A 19,061-nucleotide genomic window follows, 5' to 3' on the forward strand; every position below is an offset into this window, starting at 1 on the left:
TTATATTATTGATATTTAGCTTTATTTAAAGACTAATAGGTTGATCATTATTAATATAAGTATTGGTCTTAAATAAATGGATTTAAATTAAATTGTATAGCTGTCAGCTCAGGCAGAGGAGAAAAAAAAAAAAGAGTCTACACTTCACTGAAATGGCCCAAGGGTGCAACTCTGTTTTGGTAAAAATGTGAGTGGACGGTGTGGGGATGTTTAATGTGGATCAATAATAAAGCGTTCTTTAACTATGTGATTAAAAACAGATGGAGAGAAGTGAAGAGACTGACAGCAGTTCATCTTTCACTGACCATTTCCTGGAAAGATTCCTGTTTCTTCTCTTTTACATGGATCAATAACATCCTCTCACAACATCAGTGTGTGTGTGTGTGTGTGTGTGTGTGTGTGTATTTCATCATTGGGGTAACAGTTGCACTAGCCCTCAAATTCAGACCACTTCCTGGAAAAAAGAAGGGAAAAAAAATTGCGTTTCGCTTGACCAGAGGGACACTTGTCCAAAATCAGCAGCAGCATGAGCTAAATCATTACAGTACACTACACACACACACACACACACACACACACACACACACACACACTGAGTCTAGCTGCACTATCTTCTGCCAAAAAGACATTTCTCAGTTTTTAAAGGATTTATAACTTTACCAGAAGTCAATATTATTAAATTTAATTGCACAAAAATATGTGTATTTGAATAAACCTGTAGACTGTCTGTATGTAAGTGGCAAAACAATTATTTATTTCAATTTCTGACAACTCAGCTAAACATCCAAGTCTTTTAACAGGCAAAAATGTTTCACACTGCTGTCAAACAGTTTCTCTGGTAACAATTTGCTGCTTTTCTCACAATTTTAGACTCAATATTTTTTCAGTATTGGTGTTTTTGGAGGTTTGATCGCACAGAGGACATCACAAAAACTTGTGACGATTTTTCATTTTTTCTTCTGTTTTCTGACATTTTAAAAGTAATTATTGAAAAAAATAATCAACAAAATAATGACCAATGAAAATAATCCTTAGTTGCAGCCATTGTTAATATAATGTAAAAAAAAAAAGACTATTTCCCAGATCTGGTAAGAATGCTTTAGCACACTGTTTCTTTGGAAAGCTGTCAAAATGAGTAATTATTTTATTTTTTCAGCTACCTCCTCTTAGTCTGTCCATTTAATTTAGTTTTTGACATAAAATGTAGGTCGAATAAAGGCATTTTGGGTTATAAAGAGTTAAAATCCAAATAAATGAGGACTTTTTAAAAAATCAAAATAATTAACGCTTCTGTATAAGTTTAACAGGCCATATGATGACCAGGAAGAGGAAGAAGTCCGTTTAATCACCTTATGATTAATTTAGCACAACATTACTGGAGCCAGTGGACACGCAGCCCAGTAAGAATAAAGAGAAGAAGACAAAAAAAAAAGAAAGCATCAAACCACTGCTCCTTTTCATGCACCAGCAGAGGAGAAAGAAACAGCTAAGTCAGAGTGGGTGTGTGTTGCCTTATATCTGTGTTGTCCCCGCCTCGCATGTGACAGCTTGCAGCCGTGATGGGACCCCATGGGAGCGAGGAGCGGATTCACTAACCTGCCGGTGTCTGAGACCGACGCGCGCCTCCAATCTGGTGGTCACATGGGGTGGAGGAGGAGGACTGGGAGTGGGGGGGCCATGATGATGATGAGAAGGGGGTTAGTTAGATTATTAGGGGCTGTCGGGGCCGCCGCGCGGGGCAAACTGTTGTGCAGGATGGAGCTAAAAGTGCACACAATGGTATTTCACGCGTGTTAAGGTGAAAAGTGCGCACAATGGCGCTTCACGCGCCTTGAAGTTTGGCGTCACGCTGCTCGGACTATTGTATACAATTACCAGGGACTGTTAGATAGTTATTATGCTCTTAATGACGACTGGTCAACGACGAATGTCCAGCTCGTGCTCTAAAAGAAAACCTTTGTTATGTTTTATTCTATGTTTTAACCTCAAACGATCTTATTTCAAAAACAACTTAAAATAATGATATCTTGTCCAAGTGGCCATTGTATATCTGCAAAGATTGGTTTGGGATTTTAAAGCTAACATTTTTAACTGAAGGCAAAATGTTGAACACCTAAAAACTCAAATTTTCAATTTTTTTTTAGCTGTAATAGAGGACTACAGCACATTAAAATGATTTTGAACAATAAAATTACTAGGGTATAATAATAATAATAATAATGATAATAATAATAATAATAATAATAATAATAATAATAATAATCTTTCTAGTTTTGGCAGATTCGTCAATGAAATATTAAAACGTGAACATAAACAATATTAAATCTGCTAATCTGATAAAGAGAAAGCCACTAAAAATAAATAAACCGATGACAATAAAAAGTCACATGTTCAAAATCTAGGGGGGAGAAAAGAAAGAAAGAAAAGAGGAGCTGTGGAGGTGGGAAACAAATCCAGTGAAAGACGGGGAGTCGAGAAGAAAAACACCGAGCCGCTCCACATAATAACCCCATTATAAGCCTCATCAATGATGTAATGAAAGCAAACAGTGTGAAAATTGCCTGTAAACAGTTGGATCTGAGTCTCCTGATGAATTCAGTGTCTCTTTTATCAAAGTGAGGATGAGCCAGGGAGGAGAGGAGAGGATGGGAGACGCGGGGATGGAGGGAGGGAGGGAGGCAGAGCGAGTGGGCGTGTAGGGAGGTCCACTTCCAGCTCCCCTCAGCCAATGAAGGCTTGTCACAGGGGACTCACGTGGACGAGGCGCTCTTAAAACCTAGCTCCTGACTTTTCCTCAAGTTCAATTTTTTGGGATTCCCTCCCACCCCCATCACATCTCGTCCTTTTACTTGCCAGTTGTGACTATTTAACCCAGTTTACCTCTCCTTTTTTAGCTTGTGCCGCGCACATCGCATCGTCCCGCGTCTTCCGCTACTTCCCGCTTTCGCTGCTTTCTTTTGCTGCTGCAGCTCTCGGACTCATATCCCTCTCTGTCTCTCTCTCTCTTCGTGTGGTTTTTTTTTTTTTAAGTTTTGATTTTCTATTTAAAGAATGCCAACAGTTTTCATGTGTCGCCTGTGTGGCCACATGACGAGCTGTCCTCGGCGTCCTCCTCCGGTCCTCTCTCAGGTCTGACGCGCTTGGACCTGTCCATGGTGCTGAAACGCATTTTTCCCCGAAGACACCGGTGCGCTGCTGCTGCTGCTGCTGCTGCTGCTGCTGCTGCTGCTGCTGCTGCTGCTGCTCTCACATTTTCCACGAATAGTCATCATTTTTGCGTCTGCAGGTGAGATCATTTCAGCAGTAACTGGTTCGCGTTGAGGCTTCTGAACTCAAAACAGAAGGAGTTGCCCCGAAAGGAAGCGAAGAGGATTGATTGTGAGTCTCTCCACAGAGCGGCTGCATCGATTTCAGGAGGACTCCTCTTTCTAGACTTGACAAAAAGCGAGAAAAACGGATGCATGGACGATTGCTGTAACGCAACTTAGCCAGGAGGTATTTACTCTTTCAAGAAGCAGTTGGAGAGCTGGAACTAGCGGATGAATAATTTTCATTTGTAGCGAACCCAAAAACATTTCTGTCGGTGCGGGGAGGGGGGTTCTTTCTCTTCTACTGGATCATCTGAGACTTTAACATCCCCCCCTCCCTCCCTAAAATAAAACTTGTCCTGAATACCAAATGTTAGTTTGAGGAGGCCTCGATCAAGACAATGGAGGCGTCCGCCAACGGGTCCAGTTTTGGCATCGACTCGCTGCTGTCCCACAGGCCTGGAAGTCCGGTGTCCAAAGGGGACAGCCTGGCGGGGGAGTGCCGCTCGCCTCTGGAGTTCAGCCCGAGATCAGACGTGGAGAGCGGCTGCTCGTCGCCTCCGTCGCCGAGGAGGGAGTGCGTGGAGGAGGTGGCCCAGAGGCAAGGTCACGGCGTCGGCCTGCCGCCGCACCTCCAGCACGCACAGATATCGGCGGGGTCGCAGCAGAGGACCGTGACCTCGTCGTTCCTCATCAGAGACATTCTCGCGGACTGTAAGCCTCTGGCCGCCTGCGCGCCCTACTCCAGCAATGGACAGCCGACTCAGGAGGCGGGGAGGCTGGCCTCGAAGATAGCGGACGACTTTATGGAGAAAATCCACAGCAACTCGTCGTCAGACAGTGAATATAAAGGTAAGGAGAGAGAAGTGCGGGTGTGCAGACGCAGTGAAGGCGCTGCTCTGCTCTGCAGATGAGGGGTGCTCAAAGTGATGTGGCCTTCTCTAGAAAATATCTTTTTTTTTTTCTTTGAAAACGCGATTAGTTGTATCTGAAGTAGCTCGTTGTTCTTTTTCTTTTCCTCTACAGGACCATGTTTTCGTATGTTGTTCTGCTGCAGCTTGTCTGACCTATTTTTCTGTCTTCAAAACTGATTTTTAATATGGACAAACCCCAATAAAATGAAACAATGAAATAAAATGAAAGGGTCACAGAGAGGGCTTGGTACAAAATGCGTGTTGCAATCTGGAAAAGCAGAATAACAGAGTAGGGCATGAAGTAGGAACAAGAACAAATTCAATTTCAATGAAAGCTGCTATTAAAAATATTACTGAAGCGTTTTGCTGTGCTAAAACATTTCGAAATGTTTTAGGCCTTTTCAGACATATAATAATAATAATAATAATAATAATAATAATAATAATAATAATAATAATAATGTAGTTTATATTTCATTTTGTAATATTTTGTAACTGGACATTTTAAAGAATTTAGGGGTGAAATGAGAAGCTGTAGCATGTGGTGATCTTTATCCATAAACTGACTACATGTCATTGGTAGCAGGCCACCGGAAGCCATCAATAAGGACAAATCGACCCGATCCTCCGCTGCATCACGGTGCTGGAAGCATGAGATCCATCCGTGCGCGGTGACGGCCCAATGACTTCATTTTCATTAAGTTTGTGTATTTAAAAATCGACGGCTGGCCGCGTGCATGCGCGGCGCGTTTCAGGCTTCATATTAGCAGAATATCCGGAAAGCATCTGTTGATGTCAGGGAGGCAAGAACGGGAGAGATGACAGGGTCGCCTCCAGATAAATGCCATCAAGGGCCTCTCTGTTTCCAATCATGTCAGCCATAACAGACATGTCACCTCCATTGACAGTTTAATGAAGCAGTGCCTGGAAAGGCGACGGCCGCTGGAGGCGAAGGAAAAAACAGACCCAACATTTAATACATCAGAAAATTATTATTATCATTATTATTATTATTATTATTATTATTATTATTATTATTATTATTATTATTATTAAAGGAGTAGTTTTTATTTTATTCATCTCTGGCCTCGCACTGGCTTTCTCCCAAATTCACTTTTTCTCGTTAAGCTATTGATACTGCGTCACGTCATCAATTTGCTCAAACAGTTCGGCGTGTGTGCGCGCACTCGCGCACGCGCACGTGTCACTGTGGATGGAGATGCTCATCGACGCGCTGATTGATTGAAGGAGCCGCGGGGCCCACAGCGCGCCTGTACGGTAGCTTTGATTTCCACGAATCCGCCTCCTATAATATTTCAGGGATTTGATGCAATTTGTCCCCGGCGCTAATCAGATTTGTAACCGCGCAAGGCCGCCCGGCTCTTGATTTCCACTCATTTCCACGGTCCTGTGAAGTTTCTCCGGTCGCGGTTGAAAGGCTCGTCCTTCCCTTGTGGCTCAATTAGGCGGATTATTGTGCTTCTTGAGACGACTCAACTATTCAACTACCAAGATCTCTCGCCTCGCTCGCTTCTCCCCCCTTTTTTCTTTCCTTTCTTTTTTCAGAGAATTGACTATAAGGAGCGTATATCAATGCTCGCCCTGACATGACACCACGCAGAAAAAGAACAAAGACTGCGGGTCTGCTGACGGGAGAAATATCAGATTGGAAGTGTGAATATTGGAAGAGCTTTTCATAACAATTTAAGACCAAATCAAATAGCTCCATATAGCCTATAGGCACTGTTTCCAGCGCCGTGATTTCACACTCAGCGCTCCACACCGTCAACTCTGAGTGAGAAAAACCCAACATGCTGCAAAATCAGACGCTTTTAAACATTTTGACAATAGATGCTTGAAGCGGTTTCTTTTTTTTGACACTTTAAAAAAATAGAAAATAGCACGACTTTGATTCACTTGGTGATTTAGAAATAATACAAAATTCAATCTGCGGTTTTATTTTCTGTGGTTTCCAACATTTTTTTTCTCACACTGACGCAAAACTTAATAAAGTGACGTTTAGAAACAAATAAAGTGCTGAAGGTTTGACTTCCGAAGTTGGTCTCCATCACGTCTTTTTGCGAGGGGAGCAAGATTTTTATTATTATTATTGTTGTTATTCTAGAAACTCTAGCTAATTGATCAACTAATTATATAATATATATATATTTAGATATATATATAGATGATACACACTCACACACACACAGAATCATACATTGCAGTGTGTGTATGAACGTTAGAATTGCGTTTTGCTTTCATCCACCTACACTGTGTTTTCTCCTGAATCAAATTCTTGATTACAGGAAGCAGCTTCACACCGTTCATAGCTACAGCGCCGCCAACAAATTTAATTTCTTCCTTTTTTTAATTTCACTTGTCTATTTGCCTGCTTTACATGATGCTGCTGCTAACATTTATGTGTATCGAGGTTGCGCGTCCACACAAAGATGGATGCAGGCCTGTGCCATATTTTCACCTTCCTCTGCTCTGTTTTTGCTTCCTCTTCTTCTTCTTGTCGGCGCTGTGTCTGTCCGCCAGTGAAAGAGGAGGGGGACAGGGAGATCTCCAGCAGTAGAGACAGCCCTCAGGTCCGGCTGAAGAAGCCCAGGAAGGCCCGGACGGCCTTCACGGACCACCAGCTGGCCCAGCTGGAGCGCAGCTTCGAGCGGCAGAAGTACCTGAGCGTCCAGGACCGCATGGAGCTGGCGGCCTCCCTCAACCTCACCGACACACAGGTCAAGACCTGGTACCAGAACCGGAGGTAAAGACGCTGCTGGCGCTACTTAAGAGAGAGGAGGGGGGGCACGAGGAGGAGGGGGGATAATCTGCTTTCTCACGGCTGGCTCATGACTAGATGGACACAGGGACGCCATGTTTTCCTTTCAGCGTCACCCTAAAGGTGACATGAGTTCATGAGCCACGGCCACGAGGCCAGCTAAGCATGATTAGAGGGACTGATGAGTTTCTTCTCGATTAATCGATTCGTCAGTTAAAATGTCAGAAAGCAGCGGAGAAAATGTTGTCCGATGACTGTTAACTGTCACATGTTACAGGGCGAGCAGAGACATTTTACGATTTTAACTTTTAACAACAAAATAGTTTCTGATTCATGTTCTGTAAATCGAAACTTTATCTTCTATTTAAGACAGACATCCAGTAAATTTACCAGGACAAATTATTGATTGACAGCTGGTTTATTGATCTGATGTCTCTATTAACAATCATGATGTCATTTGCATTCCTTTTTTTATGATTATTTTTTCAACCTTTACATTCTTTTTCGATTTTTTAATCTCTATTAAGAGAAAAAAAGATTAAATTATGGACATTATTTCTTCAGTTTTCAGCATCTTTCATTTTTGAGGCTCGTTTAAAGTGTCACAATGAGCCTGTGAATAGTCTGAAACCCGACGCGTCAAACTTCCTGTGCACAAATAAAAATCCACGCACCTGTAAGAGAAACCGTCCTCCTCAATGAAAGAACACGTTTTCTGCACGTTTCGGTTGAATTAACTTTAGCATTTATTTGTCTCCAGTTTGGACTCTCAGGCAGCTAAATGACATAAATAAATATAAAAACAACACTTTGGAGTATGAATAATGCATCGTTGCATGTGTGCATATCAATAATTCAAACAAACCACTATATCTACTCAATTATCTTTATTATGAATTATTCACCTGCGCGGAGTGCACGCTGGCAATCGAACAGACATCCTTGGGTGTGAATACAAGTGGCAGGTTGGAGGTTTGGGTGATTTAAAAAGAAAAACAAAACAAAAACGACTTCTAATTGGGCCCCTGGTAAACAGGAGGGACATGTTGTGTGTCAGATTCAGTACATGTGCAAAAGGCTAAAACAGCTTCTTCTTTTTTCATCCAGGACAAAGTGGAAGAGGCAGACGGCGGTGGGACTGGAGCTGCTGGCGGAAGCTGGAAACTACTCCGCCCTGCAGAGGATGTTCCCGTCCCCGTACTTCTACCCGCAGAGCCTGGTGTCCAACCTGGACCCCGGAGCGGCCCTCTATCTCTACAGAGGCCCCTCGGCGCCTCCGCCGGCCCTGCAGAGACCCCTGGTCCCGCGGATCCTCCTGCACGGGCTGCAGGGGGGCAGCGAGCCGCCCCCTCCGCCGCCTCCTCTGCCCCCCATGTCCGGCGTGCTTCCTCGGCCGGCTCAGCAGCGGTGAGCCGGCACCTGCAGAGTTTTGTCCTGTTTGTTTTGTTTTGTTTTGTACGCCCACCTTGGCAGCTTTGGACTCATTAGAAGAAACGAAACAAAGATAAAAATGTGACGAACACGAGAAAAAGAAACAAGAAAGAAAAAACTGTCTAAGGCCTTTAAGGTGTGAAATGACCGACTGAGGCTGAACTGTGGACGGAGCTGACTCAGACTGTCTGTGTGGAAAGATTTATTTTTTTTTGGGTTGTTGTTTTTTTGGGGGGGGGTGGGGGGTGGGAGACCTGAGCTTTATTTATAATTTATTTATTTTTCAATGTGAATATAAGTTATGTATTTATTTGATCCAAGTTTCAGTATTTTTAGTGTTTTTCCTACCAACAAATACAATTGTTGGGGCACTCTGACCTGCAGTTCAATGCCAATTAGACTCCTATTGGCGTTAGTATTGTTATTATTATCATTATTATGTGGACGTTCATGACAGGAACGAACCATAATTTGAATATAATGCAGCCAGAGGATCCAGAGGAAGAATCGGTATTTCTTTTCTTTCTAAATCTGTCTTTGATTTTTCTTTTCACGTGAACAACGAGCTGATCAGCAGTCATAAACCTGTAAATAAGAATATTTTGCATTTTATTCGAAAGAGACTGATTTTAAAGATTTTTTTTTTTTTTTTTTTGGTTTGTTGCTGGTTTGTTTGATCTATTCGTGCGTCTTTTTCAGACCACGGTGATCCAGTTTAACCTAATAGGCTAGATTAGCCATGAGAAACGATACAGGCGAACGAGTCTGAGCGAATTAAAAACAAAAAAAAAAGAAGAAGAAGAAGAAGAAGAAGAAAAAGCTATTTGTCTGAGGAAGGACTGCTTGGACCCACGTGCGGGCGCACGCACGAGAGCTACGGAAAGACAGAAATCTATATAAAGTCTTTTTCTTGTTCTTAGTTGAAGTTTTAGCGGAGAAAAATGTCAAGTAATTTATAAAAAAAGGAGTTTTATCCCTGCAGAGGGGGAAACGGGGGACGCAACCACCTCAGTAATGTTTTGATTTTTCCTTTTCTAAACAGACCGATCGGACTCGGGTCCACGTCCAGGTGTAACTGCCCGTTGATTTGCTATAGATGTATTTGAACAGACGTTGTGCATTACTTATGTTACTTCATATGAAGCCGTGATAACCCTTAATTGTTATAGCCTACTCTCCTTTGGTGAAAATGTATATTGCAGATATCAAACTTGTGGAGTGGTTCTCGTATATTTCCTGGATCGTTTCCTTTTTTAATTTATTATTTTGAGGATTTTTTTTTTTTCGTTCCTCTAGCTTCCCCCAAACTCTCTCCTCATTTCGTGAAGTTCATTTTTTTTGTGTGAAATTCACAGCAAAAACGTTGGACAGAAAAAGGGGGGATTTGATGTAAAAGAGAATTACTTTTATAAATGTGGAAATAAAAGTCTTTCATTTAATCACGTGGCTGCTTGAGTGTGTGTGGGACGGAGACGCCGCGGGGCTGTCGGGTGGAATCAACACGTGGGCTCAGGCTGGTCTTTCCAATGGATTTCTCCACCTAAAACCTCCAGCAGGTGGACAGAACAGCAGCAACACCCCACAGACTAATGCAACCAGTGCCTCTGCAGCAAATATGACGCTTAAAATGCCTCATTTTTATTGAGACTGCACCACTGTTGATGCCCACGGCTGCGTTTCAAGCTGCAATCTGTGTCCGTGTTTGATTGCATTAGGTGTTACTGTTATTTTGTCCATCCATTGTGCACATTATGTTTAGTCTGGAAGCAGCTCATTTCAGGATAATCTTCCCAAGAGGAATTACGCAGATAAAAAAAATAAAAACGTTCATTTTTTAATATAATTTTGACATAAAAAGCAAACACATTTGGTGTGTTAAGTGTAGAAAATATGTTATTTCCACACTGTGGTTTGGTGCCAAAATAAACGTCTATTTGGCCAAATAAAGGGATAACAGCGAGTTTTCACACTAAACAAAGAAAACTACAGTTAAAGTAGGACGTGTAGAGGCCTGAACTGGCCACTGTTAAAAACATATTTTTATTCTAAAGGGATCAGAACAAATGTCAGCGTCAGCGCGCAAAGGTTGAGGAGACGGCTGCTCGAGCTGTAATTAAACGTCTCCACTTTTCTGGAAGCAGCTCGAAAATCAACACAATTTGAAGGACTTTTTCTATTAGAGGAAAACGTGTTTGAGTGAATTTGAGCATGTCTGTCAAACCTCCTCTGTTTGGTTTAGTGTCGTTGATTTAATTTGTTTTAATGTTGAGAAGAGGGCGTGAGGGGAAAAAAGTTAATAAGGGTGTCAGCAGTGGAGCAAGTACTTCCGTTCTCTTCACCTTTTCAAAAGAAGAGCGGAGATTTGCAGAAAGGTTGAACTTTTTAAGTTCAACTTGGACAAATGTTACAAAATATTGGCCTTTACTTAAGCAACGTATAAGGATTTGTACAGGGTGGAAATGCATGAACACAGTTTTGAGTGCAAGGTCCATGATTGGAAATTGATAGCAAACAGCAAGCGCGCACACTTAGCACACGCACGAGCCCCCCCAAACACACACACGTTCAAAAGTGCAATCAAAGATCAATTCCAGCTAATGTCTTTAGAGAAGGGCCAACAAAGCAGAAGGGTGGTCTGTCCAAAATGGAGCCCCTGTCCTCCCCTGTCCTGTCCTGTCCTGTCCTGTCCGGCCCCTCCCCATTTCACCGTCCCCACTTTCCTAAATTAGCAGCAGCAACTCCAACTCGTTTTCCATAAACAATGCAGGAGATGAAATATTAATGTTATGTGCGCAATTGTTTAAGTGCCCTAAATGATCCCATTTGGAAATTGATTGTTTCCATCCTTCTTTTCTTTGAGGGTGCTGGATGTGCGCTCCTCTGCCAAACGGCTCCAACAGCTGGTGACCGGGCTGGAGCTGACTGCAGACCGGGGATCAGCGTGGGGACAGCTGGTCAGCGGCTCCACCAACCACCACCCCTCCCCTCCTCCATACAAATTTCACCCAGCCACCCAAGCACCAACCTCACTCTCCCCCATCCTCCAAGTCTGTGAGGACCCAAGTTATCCGGCCGTGGCGCGTTGGGGGTTAAAGGAGTTCAGGCTGACGGACAAGACTTGGCGTGTAGGATGTTAACGATTAGACAAAAGACTTTAATAGGTTTTAATTGAAAGTCGATAATGGGTTTGATAGCCAGCTCCCCCTGCTGTCATCCACGCATGGCACCTGTTATCTGGGGCCTCCACTTAGTGGCTGACCACGCCGTGAAATATCAGACTGACGGCCTGATAACTGGCGCGTTTATGATGCGTAAAATTGCATTAAAAATACAGTGGGCCGAGGCGAGTTTGGACGACGGGGAAAGTGAAGAGGGGAAAAGGGGAAGGGAACAAATCAAACACCTCCCAGCTTGCCAAAAGATCATTATAGTCCCATCATCGGGATCCGTGACCGATTCAGATAACGACGAGCCTTTTTATGAAAAGGGGGTTATTCTTGCAAAGTGAACAGCTGATTATATAAGGAAAAGCCCCCGTGTGTCTTGTTGGATGACTCGAAGATTTTTTTCCCCCCTTTTCTTTGCATGTGAAAGGCTGGTGGTAAATCCCCCGGCTCTTACCGTGGATTGTCCCCGGCTCAGGGTTAATGAAGTGCGGATGGAGTCTCGTTGAGCTCCCGACAGACAAAAAAAAAAAAAAAAAAAAAAAGGCTTAGACCCAGAGGATCAGTGACTCTGCTTAATCCCATGGACTCCTAATCATAATAATTCAAGAAAAAGAACTAAACAAAAAAAAAAAACAACCTTTTGATGAAATTAAGAGTGAATCAAAGCGTAATTTGCATTGTGCTTTTAGATTTCCTTTCATTCCTTTCAGTGGACCAATGAGGCAAATCTGCAGCTTGCATTAAGATGGTTCCAACACACTGCCAGCGTTTTGTTGGAAAAAAATCCGCGGGGGAAGATGAAAAATAGATCAATTAAAATGTTCAAGAAACGCATGGCCTATTTTACCCAACAATAGCCGTAAACGAAAAGAACTAATTTTACAGTTTCGTGCGCATCAGCGAAACGTGCCTTTATATGAGCGATTATATCTGCTGTTAGAGAAGAAATTACACAAATTTAATCCCACATGCCTAAAATGTCTATATCCTATAGCCTGCTACATGTAGGGCATTTTGGAATAACCTTTGAAGGCATCACAGTACACAGAAGAGTTTCAAAACAGAGTAAAGCCACTTTATTACACACGTACCCTCATGTGTAATACTCCAAACAAAGTGTTTGACTTTGCTTCTCAAAAAACAGAAAGTTAAAGATTTTTTTCCCTTCCACATCCATACACAAAGGCCTGTTTTTGTCTATTCACAGCACAATCCGCTTAATTAATGAAACATGCAAAATGATTAAAATGTTTTTAAGCACAAAGAGACGAAATATGAAGCCCGTGCATTTCTTTTGAAAATCTTTTTTTAAACAGTCTATGTGGTAAAAATGTAAATAAAGGCTGCAGATGGGTGCACTGGTGTTCATTTTATGTTTGCTGTATTTAGAGTCTCTGCAGCAGCCAGGGAAAAGTAGGACAAATTGAAGGTATGACCCTGGCAAAGTCATCACTTTCCCAAATATATTTGACTTCTCTTTCATATTCAAATGGAAAATTATAAGTCATGCAGTCTCATTCACCTAACCAACATTTCTATTACTTAATAGGCCATAGATGGAAATAAGCAAGAGAAAAAGAGAGGAGAGAGCTTGGTGGTAAAATGAGTCTGCCTCAGCAATGCACAGAGACATTTAGAGAGATAAAGTAGGCTACATGATGAAGTATCAGCTGGTGTGAAGAGGGAGAGTGTGGATGAGTGAGAGGAGAGCTGCAGCCTCCCGGTTAGAGATCCGCTCCTTGCCTGGAGGTACGGGGGGCCGCGAGGAGGAATGAAAGCCTCGTGGAGGGGAGATAACCCCACTAATCATTTCCCCAATATGACGGGGGAGAACTACAAACTTGGGTCAGGGGCACGGGGATTGACATCCCAATCTCAGCAAATAATGAAAGCTTTCCTCTCGGATCAGAAGGAGGGTTAGGGAGGAAGACAGGAGAGGAGAGCGGGAGAAGGGGGCCAGACGCCGGGAAGGAAGAGGTGGGGCTGCTGCTTCGCAACCACACACATGGCCTGCACTCCAAACCTCTCATTCTTTCATTTCCACGGGACTGCAGAGGAGGCTGAATATTTCAGCTGACTGAAATCAGCATATGTGACAGCCTCCAGATGTCCCACTAAAGCCGCCCAAAAACGTCTGCACCGCGCTAAAATTAACGGGTGACAGAACTCCCGGCTTTAAAAAAAGTTTTCCAGAAACAATAAAACTGTCTTAAGTTAAATTTGCCAAAGCAAAAATTGCACTTTGTTTCAGAACTGTCCGCCATGTCTGGCCCAATTCTTGTATTCATTCAGCTGGCGTAGCCTAGCTCGCTACTATCAATGCTAACATAAATAGGCTAACGGACTGGCAGGCTAACAAATGCAGCATTCAGGCAAAGTAGGTAGACAAAGTGAACATATTATTATTCCAAGATGGTTACCCAAACTGCTACCCTTGTCGTAGCTAAAAAGTCACTGAATATGATAATTTTTTTAGAGTGTTACTGTATTTTTAGTGCTAGTTAAGAAAAACCAGCAGGAACCCAACAGTGTAGCTCTCAGCTAGCTGCTTTTAAATGGTCTGAATTAAATGCATTAGTGTTAATGCTGGATTTTATTTAGGCCTAGGTGCAACTGCCAGTGATGGCGGCTTACACCCATTTTGTTGACACTTCCACAGTTCTTTTTGCCAACCGAGAAACACTGTAGCTGTCATAAATTCTCAATATCTCAAACTCGGAATTGCAACAAGGAGGCTGACATGCAGTTTTTCCCACTTGGCGGCTCATTAACACAGTTTGAGCTGGGACTTGAATGCAGCGTTTTTTTGGTAGCTACCTGATAAATTTCCAGTAGTGAAATCAATACTGTACTGTAAATTTGATATTGAGTCTTTTTAACAATATAAATCATTTAATTTTGTCTCAACACAAGGAACTTTTTCCCCAACTGGCAAAACGAATCCCAAATCAAGTATCGAGTATCAGTGAAGGGGAGTATTATGTGGTATATGCAGCAGATATAACCCAGTGGGAATTATAGGAAATGTATTTTATAGTGCTATAAAAAAAGACACAACTCCTTCATTAACAAACAAATTGTTGATTTCTTCTCCATAGGACTTGTATCGGTTTGTCCCAGCGAGTGATGAAGGCTGTGTAGCTTGCAGCAGGGGGTCGGTGTAAACCACATTACTATCAGATGACACAGAGATTATTCAATCAATACCTTGTAGTGTTACGACAGGCTTCGCTGCCTGCCACGCTGTGCTCCCAGCAGCCACTTCAGCCAGACAACACGGGAAAAAAAAAGAAGAAAAACACCCCGAGGCCCTGACCCCCACCGGCCAACCAGCCCTGGAAATGCCTCTGGGACCAGACGACAACCTCGAGCAATGAGTAAATCTCACACTGATCTGTACAAGACTTCCAGACAAAGACATTCAAGGAAATGGCGAAGCCGGCCATAAAATCCCACCTCAAACCACTATTTTTTTTTTTTTATCAGCTTGAAAATGCAAAATTATTCATCCACAGTCGACACAACGTGATAGATTCAGCAAGAGTGAATCAAGAGCAGGACTACACACACTGAAAAATAAACCTTCTCTGTCAAGACGCTGACTATTTGATTAGAGATATGAGTCGGCTGCGACGTTGTGATCGACGGGGATGATAAATGCATCCATTAATCAATGGGATGCATTTCATCGTTGGAGTATTAACTGACATTTTTGGGATTTCTGTATTTCTATAAGCTGAAGGTTACCTGGCCCTTAACAGGTAAAAAGAACAAGCGCCTGGGCTATTTAAAAAAACATTTTTATCCCATTATACATCCAAGGTCAACGCTCTCATGATAAAGCTGATTCTCCAAACCCTGAAAAATCTGATATTTTTTAAAACTACACAGTTTACAACATGGCAGCGATTTACTTTTTATAAGTGATCCCTGCATACAGCTTATACATGTGGAGTCTCCATGATCTGGTCTCATTTGAAAGCGGGCTAAATTAAAGGGAACAGGCAGGTTCTCGGACACCCCGGTGGACCCAGGGGGTCACTGACCAGGGCCACAGGGAGGCCTCTCGCCTCATAAACATAAAGGGAGGAGAGACCATCAATAAATGATGAGGAGTGGTATACATGTATTTTTAACGGTGCTTCCGTGTGATGTCTGGCAGCTCTCTCACACTCTGTCTCCTGGTGGAGGGCAGAGAGCAGAGCAGGACCACGCATTTTTGAATTAGACCTTCCTCCCTCGCTCTCTGTGTGTTGGTAGGGGTGAGGACGGGGAGGGGGCTGTGTTCGGGGGCCAGGTGGTCTTTGTAGGAGCAGAAAAAAAAAAGGCTAACAGGTTCCTGCTTTGGCCAGCAGGATCATCGCTGTTTGTCAGTGAGCATGTGAGCGTAACAAAGCGAAGGAGTGATTTGAGTGGAGATTGGAGAGAGGATTAATGCAACAATGAAATGAAACACAGAAAGTGCACTAATTTGCCAGTAATCATCTGGGTCAAGCACTGCACCTGCAGGGTTTCAAACATAAAGCCACTAAACATGCAAATACTGAGATTATGTAACCGAGATGGAGATATCTGCACGCAAGTAAGGCTGGATGATATGATACAGTAATTTATGAAATCAATATAACTGTATCTACATTCCTCTGAATCCATATTTCTAACAGGTTGTGAAATATGTGACAGACACTAAACAAAGCTGCTTACACATGTAAAACAAATACATACAGACATTAACAAATATGTTAATTGTTATGTGAATGGATGGGGAGACAGAGCTCAAGTGACATCCTAATAATAATAATAATAATAATAATGAACCCAAAGATGTTCAAATTCTACTGATATAAACAAAGACAAGCAGCAAAACGTATATTAAAGGAACAAGATATTTCCTTAAGTTCTGTGTTATAGGACTGAACAACATGTGTAGTTTTCACAAGCTGCCAAATCCACTCAAAAACCCCTAAAACACAAACAGTTGATTTTCTTTTTACAGTTTCCTTATATCAAGCGTTCAAGTGTCAGCGCTGGATAAATTATGGGAAAGTTGCAGAAATGCCGAGGGAGCAACACTGTGGTTTCTGACAGGAAGGAAATGATTGATGTTGCTTGTAGCCTCCAGGGGAACAAGCAAGCGCACGACAATCGATTCAATCAGCGATGGCAGGCAGGAATAACAACACAGCCTCGGTTTGATTTACATGCACACGATTTCACAGAATTATTGTCATTATCAAAGTACGGATAGGCATTAGACTACTAATATATCACTCGCAGCACCGTCGTGTGCTGGTGCCAAGCTCTACCCTACTGACACAGGAAACTCATCAGTGTTAGCATAAACAAATTATAACAATGTCTGTCTCTATATCAGTTCACAGCTGTTAGGATTTAAATCAGCACATCAGGTGGATTGGAGCATCTGTCACTGAGCTCTGTGGTCGGACATACAACTCAATAATCGAGTCTGGTCACCTGCAAATAATTGCCAGTGAAAAATCTAAACTTATTGTGGTGTTACTAATTAGCCTGCGCAGCACCAGGCTCTGCATACTGATCAAGACACGACTTTTACCCCAAAGACGCACCGGAGTGAGCTCCAATTAAACAACGGTCCAACCAGGGCTGATTCCTTTCATTACAGGTAATCTGTTAATTATTTCTATGAGTAAATAATTAATCGTTTCATCTATAACATGTCAGAGAATAGTTAAAAATGCTCGTCCGACTAGCTTGTTTTGTCCGTTTCAATTACATAGATATGAAACAGAGAAGCAGAGAATATTCTTATTTGAGGAGCTGAAACGAGTCAATGTTTGGCTTTTCTGCTTAAGAAATCACTTAAATGACAAACCAATTAGCAAAATTGCTAACAAATCAAATGATGAATTAACTGCCGAGATATAACTCGCATGCTTGTCAGGTTAAGATGGTAGTTGACAGAATTATTATGCAAAATGCACATAAATATGAGCTATGTCCATAAACCACTCATTCAAGCTCACAGGCATGCACAGACACTGCTACTGTGTGTGTGTGTGTGTGTGTGTGTGTGTGTGTGTGTGTGTGTGTGTGTGTGTGTGTGTGTGTGTGTGTGTGTGTGAGTGTTTGAGCTTGTTTGCCCTCACACAATATTTATGTGTACCTGTGCTCTTGCAGGGTGTCAGGTGTGTTCGTCTTAGGCCCAGAGATGTTGGAGAATCAGTCAAGAGTGGATGGGTTGGGGACTTAAAGGGGGGCCAAAAAGCCCCTAATTGGACAAGTGAGACTGGTGGCGGTGAGGCTGACTGGGGGAAGACAATCTACCTCAGTGACCACTCCTTGACATGCCATTTGCCTCTGAGGACCCCCAGGGCTGGCCGAGCAGCTGCCCGACAGAGCCATAACTCCAGGCCAAGGCGAGGACCTCGGGCTAACAAGCCGATAACGAAAGACTGGTGAAGTGTGAGAGGGAAAGACAGCAGAGAGCGGTAAAGCAAAAGTAGGAATAGACCGGGAAGTCAAGAGGAAACACAGATGTGCTAAGACACCTTTCTGCTCGCGGAAACTTTATTCTCCAACACACAGAAGCCGGAGATCTCACACTGCCGAGAGGATGGCTTTAATCGCAAAAGAAGCGGTGTGGTTTCCCTGCCTTGCTCCGGATCCTAATGCTCATTTCATCATCAGACAAACTGACACCGATATATTTACATGGAGCTGGAACGGCAGAGGAATTTGGAGGCATGTTGCCTGGGAGATCAGAGGCCTGGTTTATAGAATGGAGGCAACACAAACAAACAACAGCAAAGGCCCCTGGCTCTGCAGACACACACACACACTCTCTCACACACACACACACACACACACACACACACACACACACACACACACACACACACACACACACACACACACACACACACACACACACACACACACACACACACACACACACACACACACACACACACACACACACACACACACACACAAGCACAGACGCCCACAGACACCCACACCTATATACACCTGAGTGGAGGAAAACGCACTCTCCCAGGTTTGAAGTTTGTCTGGAGTGGCAAGCCGAATAAGGCGTGTGAAGCGTGATGCCAGGTAGGAGAGAAAACCAGCTTCAAACGGTTATCAATACAATTGGCTGTGCCAGGCGCAGCAGTTTAACCTCTTAAGCACGCCGGATGTCTGCTAACTGGATGTGACGCTTTCTCTGGAAGGCGCCTTCTGTGGTGTCGTCTTCACAGAGACTCACAGGGGCCTGATGGGTACTGAGAGTCCCAGTTTAACTGTGCGGCGCCGCGTCCCTTTGACAGTCCCCAAACTCAACCATAATAACACCCCGAGAAAACACAACAAATTCTCCCACTTGCCGCAGAATAATAAAAAAAAAGAAAAGAAAAGAAAAACACAGGTTGTGATGTGCAGTGGAAATTTGCAAAACAGTAAATAGTGATTCAAGTGCCTC

At 43.0% G+C, this 19,061-nt stretch overlaps 1 protein-coding gene across 2 annotated transcripts in view; it reads left to right on the forward strand.

Moving 5' to 3' along the window:
- Positions 1-9,871, forward strand: part of barhl1b (BarH-like homeobox 1b) — a 336,897-nt gene extending 327,026 nt beyond the window's left edge. The window contains exons 2-4 of one of the 2 annotated variants that reach the window (XM_070988247.1): positions 3,266-4,160; positions 6,764-6,986; positions 8,109-9,871. In XM_070988247.1, the coding sequence (XP_070844348.1) occupies positions 3,710-4,160; positions 6,764-6,986; positions 8,109-8,412 (978 nt within the window). In that variant the 5' untranslated portion in view covers positions 3,266-3,709 and the 3' untranslated portion in view covers positions 8,413-9,871. Of the gene's footprint in view, positions 1-2,797; positions 4,161-6,763; positions 6,987-8,108 lie in introns of those variants that run through there. The other variant, XM_070988246.1, reaches the window with a different exon arrangement.
- Positions 9,872-19,061: the final 9,190 nt, after the last annotated feature.

This window comes from Chaetodon trifascialis, chromosome 20 (assembly GCF_039877785.1).
Source record: "Chaetodon trifascialis isolate fChaTrf1 chromosome 20, fChaTrf1.hap1, whole genome shotgun sequence".
NCBI classification, from domain to species: domain Eukaryota; kingdom Metazoa; phylum Chordata; class Actinopteri; order Chaetodontiformes; family Chaetodontidae; genus Chaetodon; species Chaetodon trifascialis.